At 38.7% G+C, this 27366-nt stretch overlaps 3 protein-coding genes across 4 annotated transcripts in view; 2 read left to right on the forward strand and 1 right to left on the reverse strand.

The window, feature by feature from the left end:
* FRY (FRY microtubule binding protein) overlaps positions 1–4535 on the forward strand; it is a 159270-nt gene extending 154735 nt beyond the window's left edge. For both annotated transcript variants that reach the window (XM_053935267.1, XM_053935266.1), the window contains 3 exons: positions 772–882; positions 2329–2522; positions 3077–4535. In XM_053935267.1, the coding sequence (XP_053791242.1) occupies positions 772–882; positions 2329–2522; positions 3077–3335 (564 nt within the window). In that variant the 3' untranslated portion in view covers positions 3336–4535. The remainder of the gene's footprint in view (positions 1–771; positions 883–2328; positions 2523–3076) is intronic.
* A 91-nt stretch (positions 4536–4626) lies between these two features.
* Positions 4627–7224, reverse strand: ZAR1L (zygote arrest 1 like). The gene is made up of 4 exons (XM_053935269.1): positions 6628–7224; positions 6144–6236; positions 5922–5996; positions 4627–5522 (listed from the first exon to the last, which is right to left on the reverse strand). The coding sequence occupies exons 1-4, from the start codon at positions 7222–7224 to the stop codon at positions 5379–5381; spliced, it is 909 nt and encodes a 302-aa protein (XP_053791244.1). The 3' UTR covers positions 4627–5378.
* A 1510-nt stretch (positions 7225–8734) lies between these two features.
* Positions 8735–27366, forward strand: part of BRCA2 (BRCA2 DNA repair associated) — a 35246-nt gene continuing 16614 nt past the window's right edge. Inside the window, exons 1-12 of the mRNA XM_053932752.1 lie at positions 8735–9332; positions 9823–9883; positions 10220–10323; positions 10941–11192; positions 13081–13186; positions 13986–14038; positions 14145–14185; positions 14284–14395; positions 15989–16044; positions 16958–17072; positions 19812–20981; positions 21853–26574. Of these exons, the coding sequence (XP_053788727.1) occupies positions 9882–9883; positions 10220–10323; positions 10941–11192; positions 13081–13186; positions 13986–14038; positions 14145–14185; positions 14284–14395; positions 15989–16044; positions 16958–17072; positions 19812–20981; positions 21853–26574 (6733 nt within the window). The 5' untranslated portion in view covers positions 8735–9332; positions 9823–9881. The remainder of the gene's footprint in view (positions 9333–9822; positions 9884–10219; positions 10324–10940; positions 11193–13080; positions 13187–13985; positions 14039–14144; positions 14186–14283; positions 14396–15988; positions 16045–16957; positions 17073–19811; positions 20982–21852; positions 26575–27366) is intronic.

Below are 27366 nucleotides of genomic sequence, written 5' to 3' on the forward strand. Positions count from 1 at the left end.
AGCTGAAGATTAAATGTTCCTCCCTTCTTCACCATGATCCATCTGTGGAACTACAGATGCCCTCCTGTTAGACACAAGAATACCAGGAATCATAAGCATATTAACTTGACCTCTCTGGCAGCCGTGCCCATCACCCATTATTTAAATGTATCTAACATCTTTTATGTCATGCTGCACTTTACACTGGAAGAAACAAGTGAATATTCATAGAACAGTATCTACTTAATCTGGGAGAATACTTCATAGAAGCCAAATACCCTCTTAAAAATTAAACTCCATCCATCTGTTGAATAGTTTCTTTAGGATGGTGGAAAATCCATGAGCAGTGTTTTAAGTTCCAGGGCTGGCATTTCCTCCTTCCCACTCCTAGACGAATTTATCACCTCTGTTTCTCTCTCCTCAGAGGAGCAGGCAGGAGCTTTGACCATCTTGGACTACTATTTCATGGCTTCTCTCTTAGATTTCCATCCCTTAGAGGAGGTCTTCTACCTTATCTGAAATTCGGGCATTTCATGTTCTGTGCAGGGAAGTCACTTCCCCTTATATTTTGTCTCTGCTTTCCAGCTGCAAACTGGAGACAGTGAAGCTAACCAAAACAGAATATTTTGAGGCTGATGCTGACATCATACTATTTTCTGAAATAGTATATGATCATACTTCAGTAAAATAATGTTTTTGAGAACAAACTATCTCAATGTGTTTTGTCATCAAAAGTTGTCTAAGCTCACTAATATTTATTAATTGTTTCTTCTCCTACAAATCTTTCCTTAGCAATTGGAACTCTGTCAGAGATTATATAAACTGCACTTCCAGCTGCTGTTGCTTTTTCAGTCCTACTGTAAACTTATTGGACAAGTGCACGAAGTGAGTTCCATGCCAGAGGTATGTAACAAACTACAGAGTCCTATACTGAAAATTCCACTTCATTTTCATGTTCTTATTTTTCCTTTCTCTCGACTTAACAACAAGGATCCCACTATTTCACCCTGACTATAAATCTGCAGGCATACATAATCAACTAAATACATTAATGTCCTGTATTTTTAATTTTGTAATATTTACAAACCTTTTTCTTTAAATATTTTGACATGGTACACTCTCACCTTTGACCCAAACAGCTTTTTGTTTTTAGATAAATCCATGAATCTTACTTACAAAAAACTTCACAAGAACAGTACTGTTAGTCAAGTTTATTTTCAGCAGTTGCTTAAAATATATAATACTTTGAAACATCTTTGAGGTGATCACTTTAAGCTGAATGATTATCATTTAACTTACCATTCCATGTGTACTTTTCTCCAGGTAAGGAGAAAACTGTATATATTTTAAACTATTGAGGAGAAGAAGTGGTTGTACTCTGCTTTGTAAAATAAAATTTGAAGATATTACATGTATTTTATGACATATTCTAGTAGTTTAGATATGGCCTATAAACAGAAATTGTTTTATTAAATGTGCTGTCTGAGTAAAAAGAGTTTGAATATTTATTGTATCTTAAGGATACAATAAATTGTGTGTTGTGAAGGCTGGCTCACATTATGACTGGGCTGTTCACTTTTAAGACAAGACAGGACAATAGGCATCTACTACTACTAGGGCAGCCCAAGTTTTAAAAATATTTTGTATTCCTTATAATTGATTTCTGTAAATGTATTTCACAGTTATGACTTTGTTAAATTGTTATGAATAATACAGCCCATGGAACTGGGGCTATGTTATTGTACAACAATTGTACAAAGAATAGCTATTTCACCATGACATCTGCATATTTTGCTGGAGCCATAAGCTATTACTTGGAGGAAATTCCATTGTTAGTTCATGTGACAGTGGTTACTTTTAGCATGTAGGAGCCTGAAAAAGTAAATCCTTGGAAATTATTAACTTACTAATTATTTATGAATCCTGTGACATACTAACTTTTCAGCCTGAGAAAGGGTTATATATTTCTTGTCCATCTGTTAATCATGTCAGATGCTGCACGTGTTTCGTAAATGAATATCAACATCTTCCTAGGAGAAGTACATGTTTTCTTCAGCTCTTCCATTATGATGTGAAAAAAGTATCAAGGGTGAAAAATAAAAGCTTGTTTAGATATGCTCCTGCATTTTAGCAAGCCAAAACTACAGCATAATGTTAAAGGATGCACAAAGGTAAAAAAAAACCTGTAGTTTGCTTTTTCTCTATATTGTACAGGGATCAAGAAATGTCCTTGTCTTTTCCATAATGTGTATATCCAATGTAGTAGTAAGGACAAACTTGAAGTACCTACTCCATGTGGGGCTTATGGAGAATGAAAGTACCCATCTCACATTTTTCTCCTTGGAACAGCTGTTAAATATGTCAAGAGAACTGAGTGAGCTGAAGAAAAATCTGAAGGATGCTACTGCTGCAATCGCAGCTGAGCCTCTGACAACAGAATCTGAGCCCACATTCAACTCTACTGAAGCAGCTATTCAGTCCATGCTGGAGTGTTTGAAAAACAATGAACTTGTTAAAGCCGTCAGACAAATAAGAGAATGCAGGCAAGTTTTGCTACATGGTTCATATTAGACTTTCATGTTATTAGAAAAGTATGCATTTATTATCTTCCTAATGAAACACAATGCACAGGATCAGCAAAATTAATTAATTGTTTCACAAGGAACACAGGGTTATTGATACTGATTTTTGGAGAGGTGTGCCACAAGTAACTATCAAACGTGCAAACAACTAAGATGTTTAATTACATTCTGTATATCAAAAGTCCTGTGAGGCACTTAAGAATTTTTTTATTGAGTTAATTCCATACAGGTGCATGTTATTGGCATGAGCTAACATTCAGCCCAGTTTCACTTGCACCTATTTGAATGAGTTTTCCTAAAGCATTTTTTCTAGATAATGGAAATTGCACTTTTATGTGAATTCAGTGCCTGATACCAGAATATGAGTAACAAATGAGTGGTGTAAAACAGTGGATTGCTTTAGGCTTATAAGCATGTGAAAGCTCATTCTTCTTTTAGAGATCTCTGTCACATGGCTCCTGTCTCTGCTAATAAACCCATAATGAAATGCCTGCTCTTTTCCTGTTTCATTGCAGGATTTTGTGGCCCAATGATATCTTTGGAAGCAGCTCTGATGATGAAGTCCAGACACTACTGAATATTTACTTCCGCCACCAAACCCTGGGTCAGACGGGCACCTATGCACTGGTGGGCTCCAACCAGAGCCTGACTGAAATCTGCACCAAATTAATGGAACTGAACATAGAGATCCGCGACATGATTCGCAGAGCTCAGAGCTACCGGGTGATCAATACTTTTCTTCCAGACTCCAGCGTTTCTGGCACAAGTCTCTGACAGGACCCTTGGGCCCCCTTTCAAGCTGGGAGTGCTGCCCTGTGGGAGTGAGGTGGCTCGATGTCTTCTCAGCCTTACAAAGGTTTGGTCAAACTGTACTCACTCTTGTTACATTTAGGATTTCCTCTAAAAAGCGATGGGCTGAACTTCAAACATGTAGCAATACTGTAAGGACAGAGGTAGCATAGAGCACCTGGGATAACATCCTTTGTTCTGTGTTGCACAAAAACCAGTTAGCATTTCACTGAGCAACTGCAACTCACTACTGAAGAAGTGACTTCCATTGCATACCAAAGCCTACTACACTGAACAATAATTCCTTTATAGCAAATTAATTTTTGGTTGGCAAAAGTGCAATGTTTCCTTCACAAAATAGTATTTTTTGTTAAAAAAACAAACCTTGTACATTTTTTTCCTTTTTTTTTTCTTATTTAGTTGAGTGAAAGATGGGCAGAATGAAGCTGGCCACAGAATCTCACAAACTTGTTGGTCAAAAGCTGAGAGCCTGTGTATATGAAACAAACTGTAAACAAACTATAATTTAATGTACACTGTAATCTGAATATGATTACTGTATCTTAAAACAATGAGCTGCTATGAAGTACATTTCCTAATGTTACTAGGCTACTGTCTCTGAAGGTACTGGATCATATTGCAGAGGTCTGTTCTTAGGCCCCCCAAGGATCATGAAAGATCTTGGTAGATTTTCTTTTTTTTTTATTAAGGACCTTGGCTGCTTTTTACTAGAGGTTTGCTTTTATGAATATATTTATACTATTAAAGGATGGTTGATCTAATTTAACTTGCCATTTTGTAGGAGAAAGTCCCATCACAGAGTCAAATCTTTTGAACTGTTAAGCATGCATATTTTTATTTAATATAAATTTTGAGTATAAAAAGTAAAAATATTAACATGAAATGCAAGTTCTCATGTTAAGTTTCTTTAAAGAGAGGTCTTATTTTATTTGTAATGTATATATAAAGTCATAACTTTATGGTTTTTCTTACATTTAACTGCTGTCCAGTGTTAAATGTATGCATGTAAATCTGTTGCACATCTGAGACACTTTTATTCTGACAACTATGTAACTTATTCATGCTGTAAATACACTTAACTGTTTTTGTGAAGTAACTTTGAAATTTGGATCAGTTCATCCATTTAACTAAAATATAAAAGTCATATATAGACACAACACAGTACATGCCTGTTGTGAAAATTGTGTTCTTGTCTGAATCAGTACTGTTGTACATGGGATCCATGATAAGCAGCCCTCCAAAAGATACTTGTCTCCTGGTTTGTGCTGAAACCATTCATAGAAAAAGAGAAATGCAACTAGAGCCCGACAAAAAAATCCTCGCAACTCAGCACAGAAGACTACAACAGCAAAAATAGTTTAATTGGTCTTACACTGACTATGAAAGCCTCTGAACTCCTATCCTAAATAATATTTTTACACTGTCACAAATACTGCCATTCAAAAGTTTCTTGCCCTCCTCATTTCAAACATGGGTAGCTTATACCCTTTTCCCTCCTATTTTACAGCCATAGTCTTGTTCTGGCAGATAGTCTTTGATTACCAAGCAGCTGTGCTTTTTATATATACATTTGGCAGAGGCAGGGGGGAAGACAGATTTGCATTTACACCAGACTTTATGCTCCAAAATATTTGCATCTTCCACCCCCCAGTTTAGGTTGAGTGACTGAAGGAAAAAACTTGCTATTGTAGCTTGAATCTTAGCATTCCCTGAAGACTTCAAAATAAAGTCTACTATCTTTAGGAAATCAAATGGGTTGCTTCCTTACAGAAATACTGTCCCTCTTTCAGCCAAGGAGGCTGAAACTAAGGGGTATCAAACTAGTGCAAACTTTTATTGAACTTTATTTACAGCATATATATAGTGAAATTACACACTTTAATAAGTTATTGTATTTTACAATAATACCAAAGTCTTCATCCATTATCCAATGCCAGGTCAAAAGCCTTAAGTCAAAACATTGCAATAGACAAAGTGCAAAGCACAAGACAGAAGAGAGCACATGGATCAGACAATGTATTTGAAGCGGTAAGTGCTATCACAGGACAGCCTTTTGCCTCTGCAGCGGCCACAGAGTTCTTGACGATGAGGTTTCTTGAGATCAATATGTCTCTTCCTCTGAGGGCAAGAGCAACGAGTCTTGGAACAGATCTTAAGAAACAAAGACATGTTAGTAGTAGTAGATCAAAGTGGATGCACTTCATGTTAGACTAACATTTGGTTTTCCTTAATCACAGCAACACATTGGGGCCGATATACTTAAGAGCTCTTCTGGTAAAAACCCTGTGGATTTAAGGTATAAGAGCTTTCTCACCTAGAGGCACAAAACCCTACCATACATGTAGCAAGCCATAATGCTATATGAAAGCTGTTAACATAAGCTATCCATGGGAGGAGGGAGGCTTACCCCAAGACACATTTCGCAAATAACCATTCCTAGTATATTCATGAAATCAAGTTTTCTTCCAGGTAAAGTCAATAACAAACTCAACATTAGAATTAGTGTACATGATAATATCTGACAGTCTTAATGGAGAACAATTAAGTTACCTGGCACTGGATTGTTTCCACTCTATAGGGATTGAAGCCCTTTTGGCATTTGCGACAGAGCTGCTTGAAGTACACCTGAAAAAATTGCAAGCTTTGTTAGCACAGAGACTTATTTGAGGTGTTCTGTACAGGTACCTAAATTTGTGCCAGAACATCTGATTTTTCAGAGACTTTATGGCATTCTTACAAGTCTAAGGAGGAAAGAAATTACTTGTTAACTACCTTGTTGCTTCCAGAAATGCACCACACATAAGCACTCTCCCATCTGGTCTTGCAGTCTTTGCAGTGGAAATAGCCATACTTCTGCTCCAAGAACTGCAGAGACAAGAGTTCACTGAACCTCCTCCTGGACCCTGAGAGCACCCAGCCAGCTCCCTCACTGCTACTCCCCGAGGATGGTGAGGCACTGAAAAAGGTTGCCCAGGAAGCCATATAGAAATATTTGAAGCTGTATTGAACGGGGCTCTGAGCAACAGGGTCTAGCGTGTGGCATCCCTACCCATGGAAGGGAGGTTGCAACTTTAAGGTCCCTTCCAACCCAAACGACTCTGCCATGCTTTGATCCACACGTGTGGGTTTTCACAGGCTCTTCTGCTCCAGGTAAGACAGAGCCAGCCCGGGGCAGGACAGGGACTACCGTGCTGCTCATGAGGTGATTTCTGCCTTCCCTGCTTGAGGGCTCACCCCCCGCCCCAACCCGGCGCACCTGGAAAGCAGCTCTCTGCCTGGGAGCCGCGGTCTCCTCCCGCCGCGTCCCCACCGACTCCTGGCGCGGCGGCAGCGCGGCCCCCGCCGGGTCCTGCTGCTGCTCCTCGCCGCCCTCCGCCGTCGGGGTCTCCTCGGTCGGCGCTGCCTTCTCCAGGAGCGGCGCGGCGTCGGGCGGCGCGAAGAGGAGGCGGTCGGGCACGGGTGAGTAGAGGGCCAGGCGTCCCGGAGCGCGCAGGGCGGCGGGGCTGAAGGCGCGGGCGGGCGGCAGCGTGCGCGGCCCCAGCGAGCACTGCACGGCCACGTCGGCCCGCAGGCTCACCTGCACCGCCGCCTCCTTCGTGCTGCCCCGGCGCGGCCGCGGCGCCAGCGCGGGGCCCACCTGCGACAGCAGCGCCTGGAGCTGCGCTCGCCGGTAGCTGTCCAGGTAGTCGGAGGGCAGCGGCGTGAAGGGCCCTCTGAGGAAGGGGCTGATGCCGCCACTCTTACTCTGCTTCCAGCTGGGCTGCTTGGCCGCAGCGTCCCAGCCGCGGCCGAGCGTGGGGCTGCTCCTAAAGTCCTGGTACGTGCTGATGGGGGAACAGACGAAGCTGTCCATGATTATCGCCGCTGAATGGTTAGCCCTACCTGTCTCTCTGCCCTGCTTTTATCTTAACTGGGGAGATAATGATTGCTAATTGATGGGGAAAGTGGGGGCAGCTGGGGGAGGGGGGCTGATGGCAAGGGAAGGCCGGCTGGCCTGCATTTCTTCTCTGCCAGACTAATGATGGAGACATGTCATTCAGCACAGATGGGAAAACAGCGGCCTGTGTAGCAAGGAGAAGCCTGCTTGCTCACAGAAGGAATTCTCCTCATGGTCTTAAAAGAAGGAAAAGAGGGTTTAGGAAACTAACAGAGTCCCGATAAACTGGGTGTCCCTCGGGGAGCTGAGCAAAGAATTCAGGCAATTACATCTCTGAAAAGAAGTCTATACCGGTATTTAAAGGTCAGAGCATCCCCATTGTACCATTATTTGGGGATTATCTACCTGAAACTTTTTCTATCAACCGAACTGCTTTAGGAAAATATGGAATACACTCCTGTATACAAACTGAAGTAAGGGAAAGCAGTGGCTTAATATCTGTATATGAAATAACTGTTAATACAAGCAGTAGTAAAACCACATACATAATAGACTAATAGTCCTTCTTACATAATTACATCACTTTAGTTCAATTTTATGGTAATACAGTTAAAATAATGTAATTAAATCATCCAAAATGTGTATGTAAGCCTTTAGAGACTGGAGAACCCATAAATCCCTGGAACTACAGTGATGTGAAATCCTTTCTTTGTATGACTCCTCACCATCTTTATAAATACATTACTTTATAAAATTCAATGGGCCAGCAAGAGAGAGGCTAGAGAAGACCTGATAGGGATGATGTCTTTAAACGTTCAGAGTGTATCTGACACTTTCAAGTGTCTGAGAGAAATCAGTAAGAAACAGCATTTTTACAGGGTGCAAGAGGTTAAGATTCAAGAAACACATCATAATTAAAAGAAACGTGTCTCAAGACTGCACGTTGCTTTTGGGTTTTCAAAGCACTGTCAGTATCAAAGCAAAAATAGGGTATTGATATAGCCAAGTTAAAACTTAATGATTGCAGTGGGGCTGCAAAAAGACTACGTTTTTTAGGTGCTTTGGGAATGGGGATGGAAATCAAATTGGAAACTACATGCCATCATTTAAACCAGCAGTTTGAGTTCCTCTAAAATGTTCTGGGAAGAAAGTTACTGCAGCTCCCCAGAACACTTCAGGGTTAGAAGTTAAAGTTCCTTGAAAGGACGAGGGATATGGAAAATTATTGTAGGACAAGAAACTAATGAAAGTGACAGATGACTAAGCAGGTGATGTGATAAAACTGCAGCATAAGGACTGGTGTGGAGAGGTATGAAAAAGCCCCTTTATGGCACAAAAATAGATGAACATACAACATGAAGATGGTAAACTCAAAGTTGGTGGTAGAGAGAGTGTTCCACCCGTCTTGAAGTTGTTCCATCGCCAAAGCCAAGAATTTCATCAAGAGACAAAGAGGGAATAGATATGTATGTGGAGGATATTAATATTCTCTTTATTGTAACGTCAACAACCATTTCATGTGTCAAGGCCTACAGAACCACCTGAGAAGCAGAGTCTGAGGCTTGCACAGTTCACTTGCGGACGGCCCTGCCGCTGCGAGCCTTCCAGAGCCTTTTCCCGGGAGGTCGGTGTTAGCTGCTGTTGCCCAGCAACGTGGGCAATGTCAGCTGTGGATGTGGATACGTCACCCCCTCGCCTCTACACGCGTTAGTGAAGCTGCTGGCGGCCATGCCGGCTCAGGGCACGCACCGTTTCTGTTCTGTGCGGAGTCGACCAGGACAGCCCTTACGGCGGGCACCACGCGTCCCCGGCCGCAATGCCAGGCCCCGTGCGGGGCAGGCCGAGGCGGGGCCGGTTCGCCGCCTCCTTGCTTGGGAGTGGCTGCGGCGGAGGGCGGGAGCGGCGGATGCTCCTGCTGCGCAGGCGCGGGGCCGTGTTGGCGCCAAGCTTCGAACGGGACGGCCGGGCTGGGGGTGTGCGCTGCCCCCTCATCCTCCGCCGCCTTCCCTGCCCGTCCCGCCCGCCCCGCTCCCCTGCGTGAGGCGATGCTGCGGCCGCCGCCCCGCCCGAGGCGCCGCCGGCAGGTAACGGCCCCGCGAGTGGCTCGGCCCTGCCCCGGGGCTGCGCTGTGACCTGGGGGTGTCACTGCCGCCCCTCGGGCGTCCCTCCCTCTCCTCTCAGCCCGCCGGGGGTCCGCAGTCACCGGGTGTGACTCGGTGAGGGGAAAGGGGGTTTGGGCTTGTCCCTGGAGACCCCGCGGTGACCCGGCGTGGCTGCACAGGCCGCGCTCTGTGCGCGGTCATTGCCCGGGAGGAGCTTCCTCTCACGGAAAGCAGAGCAGACTGGTCAAATCGCACTTTTTAAAATGTACTTCTGAGGCAGTGTTATGTTCCTAGGTGTTCTGTCTTAATGCAGCCCGTACCCTATTTTAAAGCGTCCGTTTTTCCCACGGTTTTGATAAGGCACCGTGTGTAACACGGCCATCGTGTGGGAAACGGGATTTACTGTGGAAGGCATAGATGTGTTAAACGGGGAAGTCTCACTATGCGCTTATTATACATGTTTTTTTAATAGAACCGTGAAACTGACAGTGTCTGCACCACTTGAAGGCAACTTTGAATCAAATTCTTGACATGTAAGTTCTAGTGGTTGTTAGAATATATATGTGATAGTACATATTCCATCCTAACACGTTGTAGTGAGTGTGGGGTTTTGATTTGTGTTTAAAATACCTCAGAAGTGTCCTGCCCATTCCATCGTGTCATGTGTTTACTGAGTGTTTTCATTATCTCTGGTATAATTCCCTATGCTCTTGTCTGTTGTTTTTCCTCCATGTTCATCATTGTGGTGTTTTAATGCTCACATTGCAGTCGAAGCTAAACAAGCTGGGCTTTGGCACACCACAAAATGCAGGAAAGCCGGCCTAAGATATTCAAACAGCAGTGTATGCAAGTGTTTTATTTCTTCTCAGGTTTTTCAACTGTTCCAGTAATGTAATGGATAAGAAAATGGCTTGCAAACCTGTGGAAAGACCAACTTTCTTTGAAATATTTAAGGCACACTGCAGTGAATCAGGTACAGCTTATCTGAAGTAAATAGCTCTTATTAGGATTGCTTTCTGGGCACCAATATTTTATATGTGTTTGCTATATGTTTCACAGGAAAGCTTTCTGCAAGTTGCTAGCTGCTGTTCTTGCCCCAAACTTGTATTTCCTAATACCTAGATTTCTTCAAATTTTCATTTGTAGTTTTATTCCATTATATATGCTTAGTTACTTTTTGTACTTACTTTTTTAGAGTTTTCACCTCTATACATACCCATATGTAGACCAGGCTTAGTCTTTTGCTACAGACACCTGTGGTAGTTAACAATTTTAAAACCTGTTTAACTGGCCACTCTGAGCAAAACAAGAGAAACTAAAAGCCAGAGTATAGTTATGATTTTAAACACCTGTATATTTCTCTGGCCCTTTGGTTATTTTGTTAATGGTCTGAGAATTTGGGCAGACATCCCTTTATATTTTGTGGGTATCAGAGTTCAAAGCCATCTAGAAACAAACAAATCAGAAGTATGGCAGTTGAAGGAGCGATGTGTTTAGCTGTTAGCATGTAAATGCCTGGTGTATTTTCACATCCTTCATGGAGGAACCTTCTTCCTTTTCATGTAGTTTTCTATATGTTTCCCTTCGTAGATTTAGGGCCTATCAGTCTTAATTGGTTTGAAGAACTCAGCGCAGAAGCACCCCCATATGAGCCCAAATCGTTTGCAGAGGTTGATGAGCCGTCTGGCTGGCTTGATCAAACAGCTTTTAAAACTCCAAGGACAAAACCCTCAACATACAGTCAACTGGCATCAACCCCACTGCTCTTTAAAGAACAAAATTCAATATTGCCACCTTGTTCTTCTCCTGAAAAAGAGCCAGATCAGAAAAAAATAGGAGCAAGTGAGTAACTTTTTTTTTAACCTTTTGTTGCAGCTGATGATTGTTAATGTCATAGATAATGCTACTGCAGGAACTGTGGGACTGAAAAGCTTATTTTAGTAGTCTTCTGAAGATCATCTACAAAAATGCAGAATTAATCTTAATAGTGAATTCAGGTTGTGATAAACTGGTAATATATAAGCAAAATGCACTGTAGAAAAATACTGTTGTGGTCCAAACATTCTAAGTACTGGGGATATGAGGGGATATGAACTTAGTATAACCTGTTGACTGCAAATCAAAGTGAATTTTTTTAGCAGTCTGGTTTTTTATGCAGAAGTTTTGAAGCTTTTAAAGGGTGGGAATCATCCTTATCATGATGAAGTGTGAGGCAGTCTGTAGGGCACTCCTTAACCTTTCTTGGAAAGTTTTAGAAGCACCATCTCTTTGAGTTACTAAGATTGTAAAATATAGAAAAAACTACATTTTTCCATTTGGAAAAAAAAAGGAATTTTGTGAAGTACTTCTCATACATTATTTCCAAATCCCAAGTACATGTCACTCTACTCCTTTCTGATGCACCCACCCTCCTTGGACAGCAAGAAGAATCTTTTCTATGGAGAATGTATGCAACATTGTCTGTAAAAATCTCTTCTATGGAAGAGTATTTAACCCCATTCCTGAAGTATGTGATTGGTACATCTGCTGTGTCTGTGTCCTTCTGATAAGCTTTTCTAACCAGGTTACAGACAAACACAAGACTGCCTTTTATTACCAGAATTGTTCTTAGATCCAGTGCAAATTCTGTGAAGGGTTAGAGCCTGCTGCAGTTCAAGTATACTTTATAACACTGCTTCCAAGGAATATTGTAACTCTGTTTTTCTGAAGTTCTCTGCTCAACTTCTGCTGAGAATATGTTTCTTCTAAATGTAGCTATTTGTATTTTACAGTGTTAAGTCCCTAGGGAATTCTTGTTTTCAGGAATTTCATTTGGCACTTTCATAAATGCCAAAGAAAGGAACGTTATGATTGTTTATTTCAAAATGGTCACTTTTGGTCTGCATATGTGCAAAGTTCACATATGACTGCCTGAAATATTCTGTTTTCTTGGTTAGAGCCAAATGTCTCTTGTGAAAACAAGAGCCTGGATGGGAGCTGATGGATTTCATACCTTGGTATGGTACTGGGATGCACCTGTGCTGTGTATATGAACTCAGGAACTCAGAAGCAGAGAGAAATGTACAAACTAAAGTGTAATGTCTGATAATAAGGTTGTTTGGAAACTTCAGAGTAAAAATTCGTGTTAGTAGGTGAATTGCCCATGTAAGGGTCTCACTGTTTATAGGATTCTCTGCTTTAGTAGGAGCATTCTCTTTTGCCTGGAGATGCTTTGCAAATGAATAGATGCTGCTGACAGTGACAGTGACTCCAACAACAGTTCTGGAAATAATTTCTTGTTTTTGCTGCTTATTTGAATCAATTAAGTGTATGACTTAGTAAATTTGAGGGGAAGCTGCACAAACCTGTGTTTGCATATATTGTATTTTTGCTAAGAATAACTTGTTATGCAGTGACAAGAAAGGCACAATGCAGTACATTAAAACTGAAATGGAATTGAATATATGACTTGATTAATGCCAAGTCAGTAAGACAAGACATAAAGAGGGGTCTTCTTGGCTGTGCATTTGAAACATGTTTACCATTGTTTGGATATAAAATTTGAACATATTCATATACTAGAATAGAGATTAGGATTGGATTTTTTTTTGTTCTGATTTGGTGTGTTTTTTTTGTTGTTTTGGTTTGGTTTTGTTTGGGTCTTTTTGAAAGCTTAGCTTTAAACTTCAAAATCGAAACTGTTAGCTGGAGCTCTGCAAAGTTGTGCTGATTATTATGTTCTATGTTGTAGACAGAGAGTATTTGATAAGCCCAAGTAACACAAGAAGAAAAATAGACCAAGAAAATGAAGTACTTGCTTCTCCTCCTGGTACCTTCCACAACTGCTTTGCTGCTAGGTATGCTAAATATGTCAACCCAACCAAATAGAAAATAAGCTGGACCTTAAGCAAAAAGCAATATTTAACCCACCATACTTGACTGTTGAACTTTTAAGAGCAGTGAATAATCTTGTATGTCTGATATGTTTATGATACTTGTAGGTTGCTAAGTGAGTTGAAAATAAAACACTAGCTAAATTCAAAAATGTCCTTGCTTTAAGGTTATCATTCTTCCTATTTTTCTACTCTTTCAAAGCTGGAATACAAAATTTTTTAACATTATTTCAGCTTTCCAAGTCCAAACATCCAAAGAAAGAGTAGTAGTGATGTGTCATGTGCTTCTCAAGTAGTAAAGCTATTTGTAATATTTACTGAGATTTTTTTTTAATAATAGCCTTGATTTTGACGCTTAATGTCTGTATTTCAGATAAATTTTATCAAAGTACTTGTGTTGATTATAAGAAGAGTTAAACTAGTTATTTAATTACAGTCAGTTAAGCCAATTTCCCTAGTTTCCTACAGCCGATTATAAAAATGCATGGTTACATTGGAATGTATTATTTGTCAGAAAAATCATCAATGAAAATTAAAATATTTCCTGAAAGAAATATTTTACAGTTTATAGTATACTTATAGTAATGTTTAAAATATTGACTGATGCTTTGGAGGAATCTACATTTTATCTAGTCAGGGAAGTAGCCATGGTGCAAAGAAAAGAAATAATGGAGATGGTAATATTTGTAATGTTTGAAATATTAAATTATTTTAAGAAATTGAGACGTGAAATTAATATTATGGCTTTAATTTTCTTTTGCAGTCCAACTGTTTTAAGAAATACTTACAGAACACCTCAGAGAAATAATATCCCTGGTTTGTATCTTCACTTTTTAGTTCTACAAAATATTTTACGTTTCCAGATTAAAATCCTAACTTTTTTAGTTACTGTTTAATGTCCTTTTTACATAATATTTTTCAGGTCCATATGGAAGCTTGTTTTACACACCAAAACTTTTGGAGGTACAGATTTTATTCATGCATTTTGTTTCCTTTTCCTGAGTTGTACATTTAGAATTTGGCATAGAAATTATATATGTGATTATTAAATGTATTTCTAGGTCAGAACTCCAAAATGTATTTCTGAAAGTCTGGGAGCAGAAGTGGATCCAGATATGTCCTGGTCAAGTTCTTTAGCCACGCCTCCTACCCTTGGTGAAACTGTGATAATAGGTATTTCTAAAAATGAACAGTTGCTAAGGGTTTAAAACTTCTGGTTTTGACACTGGAAGTTCACTCAGTATGAACTGTTTGGTTTTTTAGCTAAAAAAAAGACAAAATTCTTACAGTGATTACTAGTGGGTGCCTTTAGATAATGCAGCCCTACACAGAAAACTTTTCAGAAGTTTTCTTCCTTTGTCTGAGGGGTTAGGGAATATAAATTTAGAAATAACATAGCAAAGCATAGAAAGAGGATTAGGTATGTTTCCTTTGCCCTATCACGTAACTAGAAACTGTTGGGCTAAGTTAAATGGGTTTGTTTATGAAGTGTAAGAAGGTGGCTTGCTGAGTTAACCTCCCAGCAGCAGTGCTGGGTTCAGCATTTTTAACCACTCTCACTGTGCCTGCCATCAGAATCAATCCAGTGAGATGGACTGGGATACTCATCCAATTTAAGACCCGAGCTCCTGGGTTCATATTTCATGGGTTGTTTGGACGGGCCAATTCCTGGAGTTCATTTACTGCACAGCTGCACAAACAGCTGTGTCAGCAGAGCTGTGAACGAGAATTGAGTGGGTGATAATTGCTCAGTGGTAACTAACAGTGATGATAAACATCAAGCCTCAACCTAAGGTGTTGGTGAAAGTGAGATTTCATTAGCATATGATAAGCAAAATTAAGTTTGACTGTATGACTTGTTGATGAAAATTCATGAGAAAATGGGAAGACCTGGATGTGTCTCCTTAGTTTCTGGTATTGCTCTTTTTCATGTTGTTAAACTACCACTATATAGAGCATATAAGACATATTAAGAATGAATCCTAGGATTAGGCATTTCTTTTGGGATGTAGGGGGTGGTACTATTCATAAGGCTATTGAGTTGTGCAGTTTTGGGTGTTCTTTGGTCCAGAAAGATGTGAGCTGAAAAGAAGGGCAGGGGGAAGTATCCATACCTTAATGATGATGTTCTGGGAGATGAGCTGTGGTTTGAGCTCCCATTATTCCATGTCTTGGATAAGCCTAGTATTTTATAATTGTGATATTATACTTCTTTGCCTTCTGACACCTGTGAAAAGAAAGAGCTGCTACACAGAACCTAGATGCTATGTCTATGAAACACTTTGCTATATGCTCTTCAGACATTTTAGAAATAGGATTCACTTTCTCCTTTTGTAACAAAAGTGAAGATAGTACTGCTGTTTTGGGAGGAAGTGGAGAAAAACCCCACATTCCTGAAAGGCTTGAAGATCTCATCCAGATCTTTGGACAGAAGAAAATGGGGAGTAGTGCCATGAATAACTGCTTAAAAGCGGAATGGCAGTGCTGTTTCAAGGTGGTAACTGATGGTAACTAGAAACATAGCAGAAACCATAACCTGTGATTTGGGGTGGTTTGTGCTGTTACAAAACTGCTTTTGTATACTGTCCTTCAGCCCCATATGTATGACTTTTTACTTAGAACTGTTAGTTTTTAGTAGTTTATTTACAGATTTGAGTGGAATTTAAAATAATCTAATGAAAACCCTCCCAAAACACAGCTGTATTTGAACACACTCAGCAGGTCACTCAGGAGAAAATAAACTTACTTGTCTGTCTCCTTCTAAAGCTAGAGAGAATGATTCTATTTCTGAAGCAAAGCGACAGGATGGAAGAGCTAATACAGTAAGTAGTTTTAAGAGCTATGTTGTTCTTTAATTTCATTTAGGCTATTCGGTTACATGTTTACATTCCTTGAGGCAAGAATAAAAAATTCTGTCATTTTCATTTTAAGCTCTCCTATCTGACTGTTTTTAAAAAAGTTACTGCTCACAAGACTAAATTTGCAATACATGGTTGTAGAATGTGTTCTCAAAAATAATCCTCTCTGAGGAATATTTTTTGCTGTGCTTATTAAAAAAAAAAAAAAAAAGGAACACCTGCCCCCTAAACCACTTGGCTTCAGCAGCACTGAGTATTATGCAGAGAGAAATCAAACCTAGGAATTATGTTACTTACCTGAAGATTGGTTTGTCTGGTTTTTTCCCACTTCCATCAAACTTTGGAAAGTTGTTCTTTGGGAATAATTTCTTGCTCTCAAGCACTACAATCAAGAGTTGAAATTGAGTATTAATTTTAGTCCTTTGGTAGTGATGGGGAAAGTTCTTGCATAATTGGAATTTGACACTGTGTATATGAAAGCTGAATGATTATTGAGACTGAAAACTGAGGATGGCATTAAAAGGATTCAATTACAAATTTAAATTTGATCCTTAACGACCTGAAACTTCACAGTTAAAAAACTGTTACAAGTGAAAATAGGCAAATGTCTTTGTTCCTCCTCATATCTCCTTTGTTCCCTTTTTGAGAGGATTACAGTAAACTGCTGAACCCATTCACTGCCCTGAAGGTGACTTTAAAATGGAACCTGATTTGCATCAAAAATGGGGATTATCTGCTTATTTGTTTTTTTACATGTACCTGTGAAAATGTTACCTTTCATTTTAAGATATGGAGTCAGGTACACAGTAAATTTTTAGAGGTTTGTCCTTCAGTTAAAGAGATGCTTACTGGTACATATTTTGTCTTTGGTTTACAGATTTTGTACAACTATTTTTCCAAGCATGATAAATGTCCTGGGATAAGTGATGCAAGTATGCTGTCTGTACCAGAGACAGTAAAGCTAAACGCTGAAGATGACATCAAAGATCTGGGTATGCATTGATGCTTTACCTAATAAGTATTTGATGAAGACTGAAGATAAAACTATATTCTGTGTTTTGGGCTGTTCTTACGGCTGGTTTGTTCTGCCAGCTGTGTACTCCGAGTCCCTGAATTGATTCTCTTTTGTAAAATTAATCTAGCCTTAAAAAAGGGAGTGTCTGTTGAGTGAGTGAATTAAATTAGTGTCCTGGTTAAGCCATGAAAGTCAGGTTATGGTGCCACTGGACAACAACCAGATTAGTACTGTGAAGTGTGTTCACTGCAGCTGGAGAGGTGAGACTGTGGGAGAGCTGAGACAGAAAAATGGTACAGGCTCAAGGGGGAGCAAGATTACTGTTTCTAGTTGTTGAACAGGCTTAACTTTATCGTGAAGTTTCATCCCAGCACTCATTATTCTGTGGTGAGCTTGTTTTTTGATCTTGCTATATCCTTTATTCATTTACTTCACCTGTTCAAAATGGGTAGTTCAAAAGTGACAAATCCTTTTGGAAAAAAATGTTTTGGATTTCTTTAAATGAATGCAGAAAGTACAAAAGACAAGGGAAAAATATTTCATTCTGTGTTTTTAGATCATGTTAGTGAACAAGTAAAAGTGTAAATTCCCGTGGGATATTTTTTTATTTTAGTTGAGAAATGATGGCAGAAGGGAAGATTATTACCAGAAATTTGTTCAGCATGCATGGGTGTAAAAGAGTGCTGGAGGGATTCACATTGGCTAGACAGGACAGTATATCCTTAGGATCTTGTGTCTCCTTATCTGAATTGAATGGCCTGCCCTAAAAATAAGGTTTGGTGGTACATGTAAGAATGATGAAAGAATCAGTTTAGAATTTGATAAGGAGAGCTGAGAATGCTAGCATCAGGAAGCATTGTGGCTTACAGAGTGATTTGGGCCTGCTGTTTTTATACTGTAGGTTCAAATATGTTGAAAATAATGTGTTTGGTAGTAAATGTATTCAAGTAATCTGTAATTAGCAAAATACTTTTAGAAATTAAGGACAAATTAATGGATCTTGGTCTGTTTTCCAGTAGGTCCTATTACATTGCCTGCTACCATAGAGAAGATCAGTTAAAACAGTGTCTGAGAAAAATAAAAGGGAGAAGACCACCATTTGTCTTAGAGTTCAAAATAACTTGCAAGTGTTTTCCCTTTTCCTATGTCTTCCCTTTTCGATAATTTGGCATTTGAAGATGCTGTGTAAAAAAAAGACAGCTCCACATTTGTAGCTTTCAGAGGTTGGTTTTCTCTGGAATAGTGTTATATGATCATAAAGTACAATAGATTTTATTAGGTTTACATTTTGTTTCAGTTAAAGAACATAAGATCATAATATATCAAATCATCAAATAATACTGCCCTCCAGTGAGTTTAGAAGTCAGAATTAATTTCCCTAATTTTTGTTTTTCCCTGTCATGAGATTATTCAGCGTACAGACAGTATCTGTACAGTCTTTCAGTTAGTCCTTGTTTTCTTTAATCCTAGAAAGTAATGTCTCTTGTTTAAGTAAAAACAAATAAGCTGTGTCTATGTAGAAAGCTCTACTGACAAGTTATCACAGAAAGAAAGAGTATGGACACAGAAGTTGTTTCAGAGGAACCTACTTCAGTAAAGGAAAATTACCTACATGTACACTCAATCTGTTACAGTTTCTTCTTCTTGAAATCTCATTTACCACTCAGGCAAAAAAAAAATAGAAAGTAAAAAGAATGGGTAACTTTCTATGCCTACAACATCAGCATGAACCTGTAGTGGATGTATTGCAAATAATTGGTTGTGTGTGATCAAGTACTGGGAAATCTTCTATGAACTTCCAAATGGAAAATCTTTCAGATACTATGCTATTTATAAGTTCTAGTAGGGAAAGTTATAGAGTCCTGAGTTAAAGAAATTATACCTAAAAAAAGCTAACAGAAAAAGTTAAGCTATTGGTTATGCACCTAAGGAAAACAGAGGACTGTTTTCTAGGTACTTTATTATGATTTCTGTGATATGAAAAAACCTTAAAAAGCACTCTGTAAATGAAACATGTTTTTGAATGTTCTGATAAGTGGGTCTCATTTCATACATTTGAGAAGGTAATATTTTTATTTGATATGTATAAGCTCTACAAAGTAGAGTTTGGGTTATTTTCCCCCCATTGCATGTTATTTCTAAACACAAACAAAAATTTTTCATTATTTTTCTAATATTTGTGCCAATCATGGAACTACTTAAAAGCTTTCTAATCAGTTAAAAGACTGAGACTATTTCTGAATCTTTCTAGATACTGTACTATTTTATATCATAGTGGAAGACAATTTAGTAATTAATCTTTATATAACAGTTTCTTTAGCTGCCAGTTATAGATAAAAATAGGCAGTTTCTTAAAAGTATCTGGTACCTACCATCAGGTATAAATTTTGGAAGAAAAAAAATCAATATATTTATCTTGTCAAATTTACTACTCATTCACTGTTTGTAAGGGGGAAAATATGCTCTTTTGAGACAGCCAGGTTTCATCTTGGTAGCCTTAGCCACTAGAGAGCCCAGGAGGCCAGGGCATTTCCATGTATTTCCTTTACCTCCTGTTTCCTCTAGCAGCTGCTTATGTTTTTCTTTACCAAGTAACTCCTGAGTAAAGCTAATGACTATAAAATTGAAAGCTCTATTTACAAATACTGTTCCCAAGTTATTTCCTAAAGCTTATTTTCTTATGTCTTTTCCTCTCTCCATCTTCTCTAAACTACAGAGTCGGAGGTGTTAGATGGCTTACTGGGTGAGATGGATAGCTTTGAGAGCACAGTCAACATGCCAGCTGAGTCCAGTGGAACTCTTCTGCTGATGCCACATGCTCTGGATGCAGTAGAGAAATATGAGATAAATCCAGATAAAACACAAGAAAAAGGGGATGTTCCCTCTCAGCAGCCTAATGGAAGAAAGAATGGCATTTCACAGGAAGTCAAAACAAATAGCTGGAAATTAGAAAATAGCCACTGTACTCGAGTGAACGGTTCTTTACTCCAAAACACCAGTGAAGATGACTGTTTAATAGCACACAAAAAAGAACTGGAGTCTCTTAGAAATGCAGGAGATGAGAATGATTATAGAAGACACAAGTCCTTTGGGAATGAGAGGCCTGTGAAAGAAGGAGTGCAGTCTCCATCAAGCCAGTGGTCTCAACTGAACTTATCTGGTCTTGACGAAACTCATATGGAGAAGTCTGTATGTAGCTCTCCACCCTCTGACTTACATGGGGGAGAAAATTTAGAAGAAAAGTCATTACTAATGGCCAAGGATGATGATGTGGAAACATCTTTACTGAACTCTTCAGGCTTGATAAAAGCACAAAAGCTGTTGAGTGTGGATTTGTCAGAAAAATGCTGTGAAATGAAAAACACTGAAACCAACCCAACATCAGAAATAACTCCAGTAAAATCTGTGTCATTGAGTGTTCAAGATCCAGAATTAGTAAAAGGATGTGCAGCTGAGGTTTCCAAAATGAGCTTCTTAAACTGTAATTCTTTTTTAATTGAACATGCAAATGTCACAGAATGTTCTGTAGTCTACACTGACAAGTTTTCCGAGCATTTAAAAGCAACTTCTAAATCTGTCTTAACTGACGTTCTGTCTCACCCACTTGTGTGTAGTGCCAAATCTCCAGATAACTCTGATGATCTACATTTAATAAATAGTGAAAATACTCTTACAAAGTCTGGTTTTAAAAACCTGAAGATGTTACCCAGTCTGAGAAAGAGATCCAAGAAGTTTATTTATAGAATAAATAATACTTTACTGTATCAAGAAGAAAAAATAGAAAAAGAAGTAACCTCTGAATCACCTATTGATACTGCATTACCACATTTGGAATCGGATTCATACGAATTTAGAGGCTGTCTGGTGGCCAGTGATGTTGAGCAAGGTATATTATTAAGCTTTTCTTCCTTTGTGGAGGATTCATTATTTATTGTGAGCCTTTCATGTAAATGTTTCAGATAAAATAATGTAAAATCTTGTGTTTGTGGAAAAGTAGCTGGGCAATTGGCAGTCAACATATGGGATTGGTCTGTTAAACAGTGATAAGGATAGCATCATTTTCAAGTAATCTTGTGATAACTTTTTTCCTTACAGGCTAATTTCTGGAATAGAAACTTCCACCCTGAGCCATTATTGTAATTGACAACCTTAGTTATCTCTGTCAATGATGCTTTTACAAAATCCATTGTGTCAAGGGCCATTTTGTCCGAGTTAGTAACTTCAAAGCGATCATAAAGAATGTTAAAGTTGTATAATTATTTTTCCAGAATTAGGTGCTTTTTCCAGAATTTAGGTGCTGTACATCCGTTTCTTCCAAAAGCACAAAATACTTTAAAAAACAATATAATGAAAGCAAGCACATGCTTCTATTTTTAGAAGCTGTCGTTCTTGCTAAAAGAAATACTTAATATTAGGAGTTGAGGTACTTCAAATTTGAAACAAATCCTTATGTTGAGACACAAGGAGTTGAAGCCCATCTTTTGAAATTTCATTACAACTAAAAGCTTATTTATTGGGTTTTTTTTCCTTGTAGCATTAGCTGCAGCCAAATCTCTTGTTTCTGGCTGTTAGAATATAATTAGGTTAAACAGACCTCCAGCCTTGTCAAGGCCTTTACATTTGAAAACAAAAGTGATACTTTGGGTTCTGCTGTTAAGCTTGTGTAGAAATTATCTAATCCGCCAAAATTTCATGAAAATCTGGATTTGTTTGAATAAATTAATTCAAAATTTTCTCTGTAATGTCTTGTCTTGTAGACCACTTTCTTCCTACTGAGAGAAAGTATTTGGAATCAAGTAAGAGGACAAAGAACTTCAGCACTTCTACTTTAAAAATGGATATAATGGATAACTCATCCGATAATTCCTTCAGTGATAGGTTGAAACAACAAGACCTGAGAGACTTGGGGGAAAATGCAAGAGAAGATCAACCTGCTGCACCAATAAAATGCATAGAAGTATCTAATACACTGAAAGAAGGCACAACAAATTCTTTAAATAGTGAGATTCTTTCAAATATAAAACGTAAAGTTCTGACTTCAGCATGCCTAATGTCAAGAAAGCATTCCAGATTTCTCCCTAAAAGCTGTGCTTTAGGGAAAGGTGAAGAAGATAAGGATGTAAGTGCTAAGGTGAATGATGGAGCTGCTGTACCTCAGAGCCTGAAAGAACTTGGGTCTTCTCACAGGGACAAGGAACTCGTGGTTGATAGTCACAGTGACTCTGCATCTGTGACAAACAGCAGTTCCCATAATACATTGTGTCAGATCAACTTTGGCATAACTGGAGTCAGTAGTGACTGTTGCAATAAATTATCACCCAATAAAAGGCATTCTACAGATCAGAGGTCAGGAGTTGGCTGTAGAGAACTACACAGACCCTTGGGAATAAACTGCACAGAAAATGACCGTACTGTATTAAAACAAGGGGAGAAAACAGATGCAGCTGCCTTTTCAGAGGATGTAGCCAACAATGAAGACCCAAAGCCAGCTGAAAACAGCAAAAGCCCTCAAGCAGCTGCATTCAGTAATGTAGCTGTAGACATTTCTAAAGAATTACTAGATTGTGTAGATAATAATTCTTTAAATAAAGTAATTTCTGCGGAAGATAAACAAGTACCACCTACGTATTCCAGCAAAATTACAAACAAGAACCTAAAGTGTAAAGGGGAATCATCAGTGAATCTTAATGCATGCAGTTTGAATCTGGGCTTCAATGGCTTTCAGACTGCCTCCAATAAGCAGATTAAATTCTCTGAAGCCAGTATAGCAAAAGGCAGAATGCTGTTCAAGGATATTGAAAATGAATGCTTTGAAGCCTCTTGCATGGAAAGAGGCAGAAACTTTTCACATCAAGTTAAAAAGGAAAATATGCTGTTCTCAGATTCAAAAAGCAAGCTGGGCAGTAATTTATCTGATTCTTCAGATTCACAGGCAAGTTTTCTTGAGCCCAGGCATACACAGTTTACTCAACATAAGGTTGGCTTGTGTAAAAGCTTTCCTAGAACACCACAAGTATTGCAAGAAGCAAACCAAACCCTGACAGCTAGCCAAGAAGCTGAAATTGCTGAACTTTCCAGTATCTTGGAAGAAACAGGTAGTCAGTTTGAATTTACACAGTTCAGAAAGCAAAGTAGCACAATACAAAGTCACGGCTTGCAACAATTAGGAACTGTAGAAACACATGGAACAAAGAATGTAGAAAGTATTTCTGAAGCAAGGAAAAATGTGGGGGTTTGTAGCACTTTTAAATCAGAAAATCAAGTAAAAAATGACAAGTATTGTACTCAGGAGGAAGACACCAATGAAGACACTGAATTGGTGAAAAATGAAAATGCAGTGTTTTTACATGAAAATTATAAAAAGGTTACTTTTACTAACTTAGACGTAAATGAAAGTAGAAGATCTGATGAGAGCTTTCCCATAGCTAAGCAGGACAGCTTTTCTAATTTCATAGGCTTTACTTCAGCTGGAGGTAAAAAAATAAATATTTCAAAAGCAGCTTTGAGCAGGTCTGCAGAGCTCTTCAGAGACTTGGATGATGATAACTATTTGTTTAAGTCTTCTGAAACTGGTACTAGATGTCACAATTTGAATGGATCTATGTCTTCTAACAGTATTTTTTCCAGATGCATGACAAAAGAAAGCAAAGAAAAAACTGTTCGTGTTCCAGATTTCAAAAGCAGTAATGCTGTTTCCCATACAGGTTGTTTCTCCTACTATGCACAGAATGAAAATGAGGAAAATACTAGCACGGCATTCAAGGAAAATATGGAAAACAAGACAAAAATATCAGTAAATAATACTGAAAACGTTAGCTTGACTAGTATTAACATTATCAACAGCCTATTATCCACTGAAAATCATAAGCAGAATGATAAAACTTCAAAACAAATTTTAAATCGAGGAGATGATGAAGGCAATTTGCAAGATCACTCATTAGATGTAACATGTCTAGAAGATGCTATTACAACTACAGAAGAACACAGTTTAAATACTTCTTACAAAATGGAAAGCCAGTCTCCTAAGCAGAAAGGAGAAGACAGAAAGAAAGATGAATGTTTGTCACCAAAACTTCAGACTCCAACTGGTGGTGATATATTCATTCCTGATGCAGTGTTGGATCATTCTCTGCCCTTGTTCAGTGTACAGTGCGGAGAAGGAGACATAAATGTTTTGGAGAACTCTGATAAAGAAAAAACAGATTGTAAAAATATGGGAGAAGATACCAGTCATGATAAGGACCTGCTAGTGAATGAAAGCAGAATAAAAATAGATTCTTACCATCATTATCAAATACCTCTTGAACAAGAGGTAAACATGGGGAAAAATGAAGTGGAAGGGAGTTATCTGACTGGTTTTCATACTGCTAGTGGCAAGAAAATAGCAGTTGCTGATGGATTTTTGGCTAAAGCGGAACAATTTTTTGCAGATGTTGACATAGGAAATGACAATTTTGAGACTCTCACCAAGAAAAGGAAATGTGGCAGGAACTGTGTTAAAGACTGTGATTTATGTATTGAAAGCATTGCTCAGTGTGACTCAGAAGAACTCAATTTTAATGAAAAGCTTGTTGCTGAAGAGCTTGGAGATCAGTTTAAGCAGGCAATAGAGAGCAGTCCTATTAAACATGGTGTGATTCTTGATCCTGCTTGTGAAGAGAGTTTGGTACATACTCATAAAAAAGCTGATATCAGACCTGGAAAGTCAGAATTAGAATCCCTTAAAGGACAGAAGATTGATGATTTAAATAGAACTCATTTGTCTGAAGACGGAAAATTCCTTGCAGAGAAACAGGTGGATTATGCACCAAGAAAGAGGGATGATTCAGGAAACACACTTGATTTTCCTGTGCACTCTGCTGCATCTCTGCATTTAATAAAGTTACCACATGACCTCGAAGATAACTGTGTGCCTGGAGATAAAAAAAATACTTTATTTGTTGAGGAGAGCAATAAAGCTGATCAATCAAAAAGTAGCTGCTCTTACATGAATGGTGACAGTAAGGAATTCGATTTAGAACATTTACATGAGCCTGCTGCTGATAAAAATTGCTTCACAGACACCATAGACAGTTCTTGCCAAAACCAGTCACTAGTCAGTCTTCTTGAAGAGAAAGCTAATTTTAACCGGTTAAAAGAAACAACACTTAAGGTTGAAGAGCAAAGGGGTGATCTGAAACAAACGGTGTTTAGCACAGCAAAAGGGAAAGCTGTGTCTGTTTCAGAAAGTGCATTAGCAAGTGTCAGACAAATGTTTCAAGACTGCAGTGAGGCTGTAAAATATGAAATTGAGCCTAACTCAAGAAGGAATCAAACAGAAATTGCTAGAAATTCATCTGTAATCCTTCACACTGAGTGTCCTAATTCTGCTAAATTTTTTAATGCTACAACAAGTGAAGAGGTCAATTCAGCCACATCCCAATTTATTAAAGTAAATGCAAGTGCTGGTGAAGACAATCACCAAGAAGGAAGCACATCTGCAGATGCAAAGTCTGTTTCAAATTCTCAGAAGCAATCCTTTGAGCAGAATATTAAGCTTTTAGGGCACTTTGTTCCAAATAAGCAAATAAAGCCATCAGATGCTTCTACAAGCCATTTTGGATTTTTCAGTACAGCAAGTGGAAAGCCTGTACAGCTTTCAGAAGAGTCACTCAGGAAAGCTAGACATCTCTTTTCTGAAATGGACAGTAATCATTCACCACATGTACAAGAAGAATTTTTAGTTGAGGAAGATGTAGAAAAGTCTAAAATGCACACTGAAGTACTTCCTAGGAAAATGCAGGTAGTATCATCAAAAGGGGAAGAAAATACCAGCCCTGAATTGATTTCAGATTCTGCTTTTGGCTTCAGCACTGCTAGTGGAAAGCAGGTAAAAGTTTCTAAAGATGCCTATCAAAAAGCAAAGGCAATTTTAGAAGAATCTGATTACTTTTTGAGTAGTGGGCTTTGTACTACAGATCAGCTTAGTTCAATTAAAGACAGCGGTCAACGTGTAAAATCTTTATCAGATAAGGTGATCCCAGAATTCAAAACTGAAAAAAGCTGCAATCAAGATTCTGACTTTAAAAGCATCTGCCCTCAGGAAATAAAGTATCTTCAAAGTACTTACCATGTCAAAATGCCTGAGCACACACCATACAATCAGAAAAACAAGCAATTAGCATCATTTAGAAATAACTTCCAGCAAGAGAAAACTGAGTCTTTTGGAAAAGGGCAGCTGAATCTGTGGTCAAAACCAGAACCTGAAGCAATTTCATGCAGTGCTACTGCTAAAGCAGAAATTAATACTAATCTTCTCCAAAGTCCAAAAAATTATTTGGAAGTAGAGGCTGTAGAAAGTGAAAGAGCGTTTATGGAAGACAATTTTTCCAGTTCTGGAGTACAAATTAATGCTGCGCAGACCTTCAGTGGCAGACCAGATAAAAACTTCCAAAATAAGACCTTTGGGAAGAGGCACTTTGAAGAAAATAACTCATTTGGTAGGTGTTTTATCTTACAGATGTTCAACTCCATATTTTTGCATAGTGGATTGGTTTAGGTTTTGGGGGGTTTTTTGCATGTTACGTTGATTTTTAGCTCACAGAAACATTCAAGTTCTTTCTCTATGTGTCAATGACAAAAACTCTTCGTGCTGCAGGGTGCTTCATCCACTCTTTCCAGGCTTAAATATGCACAGTGGAAGCTAAATTAATGATGAGTAATTTTGAAGGTGTACAGGTTTGCTCTTTTACTGTAAGCTTACAGAAGAAAGTTGTTGCTCCTTTTCTTTCTGAGCAGACTTTTTTTCCCTCTCTGTACAAATCTAGTGTTTTTTCTTTGAAAAATGAGTAGCAGTATTTTCATTTTCACCTTTTTGTGCATCGTAGGTGAGGAAAATGTTTCTCTTGTATCAAGATTGCTAGTTTGATATGAAAAATAGTTGTTGGTCTGAAAGCAGTTTCTTGCCTTCTGAAACTGAACTGCCTAGGGCTGAAGTGTTGGTACTTGATGCTTGCACAGACACCCAGACCAGTTCAGGGACCTGGGCTAGCTGAAAACTCCTTGTGGAAGGGGTGATTGCAGCAAAGTCCCTGCTTGGCTGCACAGGTTCAGGTGTAAGGGTCAGGCAGGTTAGCGCTGGAAAGTTTGGGTAGGTGGCAAAAGCCAGGGAAGGACTCTTACCTCTCCAGCTTGAAATAGCTATGCCACAGCTGAACCCTGACCTTAGTTACAGCTTCTGTATAAGATGAGTTACTCTTAGAAATTTGGAGGGACTCTTGAACTGAAAATTC

The sequence above is a fragment of the Vidua chalybeata genome, chromosome 2, assembly GCF_026979565.1.
Source record: "Vidua chalybeata isolate OUT-0048 chromosome 2, bVidCha1 merged haplotype, whole genome shotgun sequence".
In the NCBI taxonomy this organism is placed as follows: domain Eukaryota; kingdom Metazoa; phylum Chordata; class Aves; order Passeriformes; family Viduidae; genus Vidua; species Vidua chalybeata.

Coding starts and splice junctions, on each gene's coding strand:
- ZAR1L (XM_053935269.1), bottom strand. CDS start 7,224: ATGGACAGCTTCGTCTGTTCCCCCATCAGCACGTACCAGGACTTTAGG. Junction 5,997..6,143: donor GCATTTCTGGAAGCAACAAG/GTAGTTAACAAG, acceptor CAATTTTTTCAG/GTGTACTTCAAGCAGCTCTG. Junction 5,523..5,921: donor TGGAAACAATCCAGTGCCAG/GTAACTTAATTG, acceptor TTGTTTCTTAAG/ATCTGTTCCAAGACTCGTTG.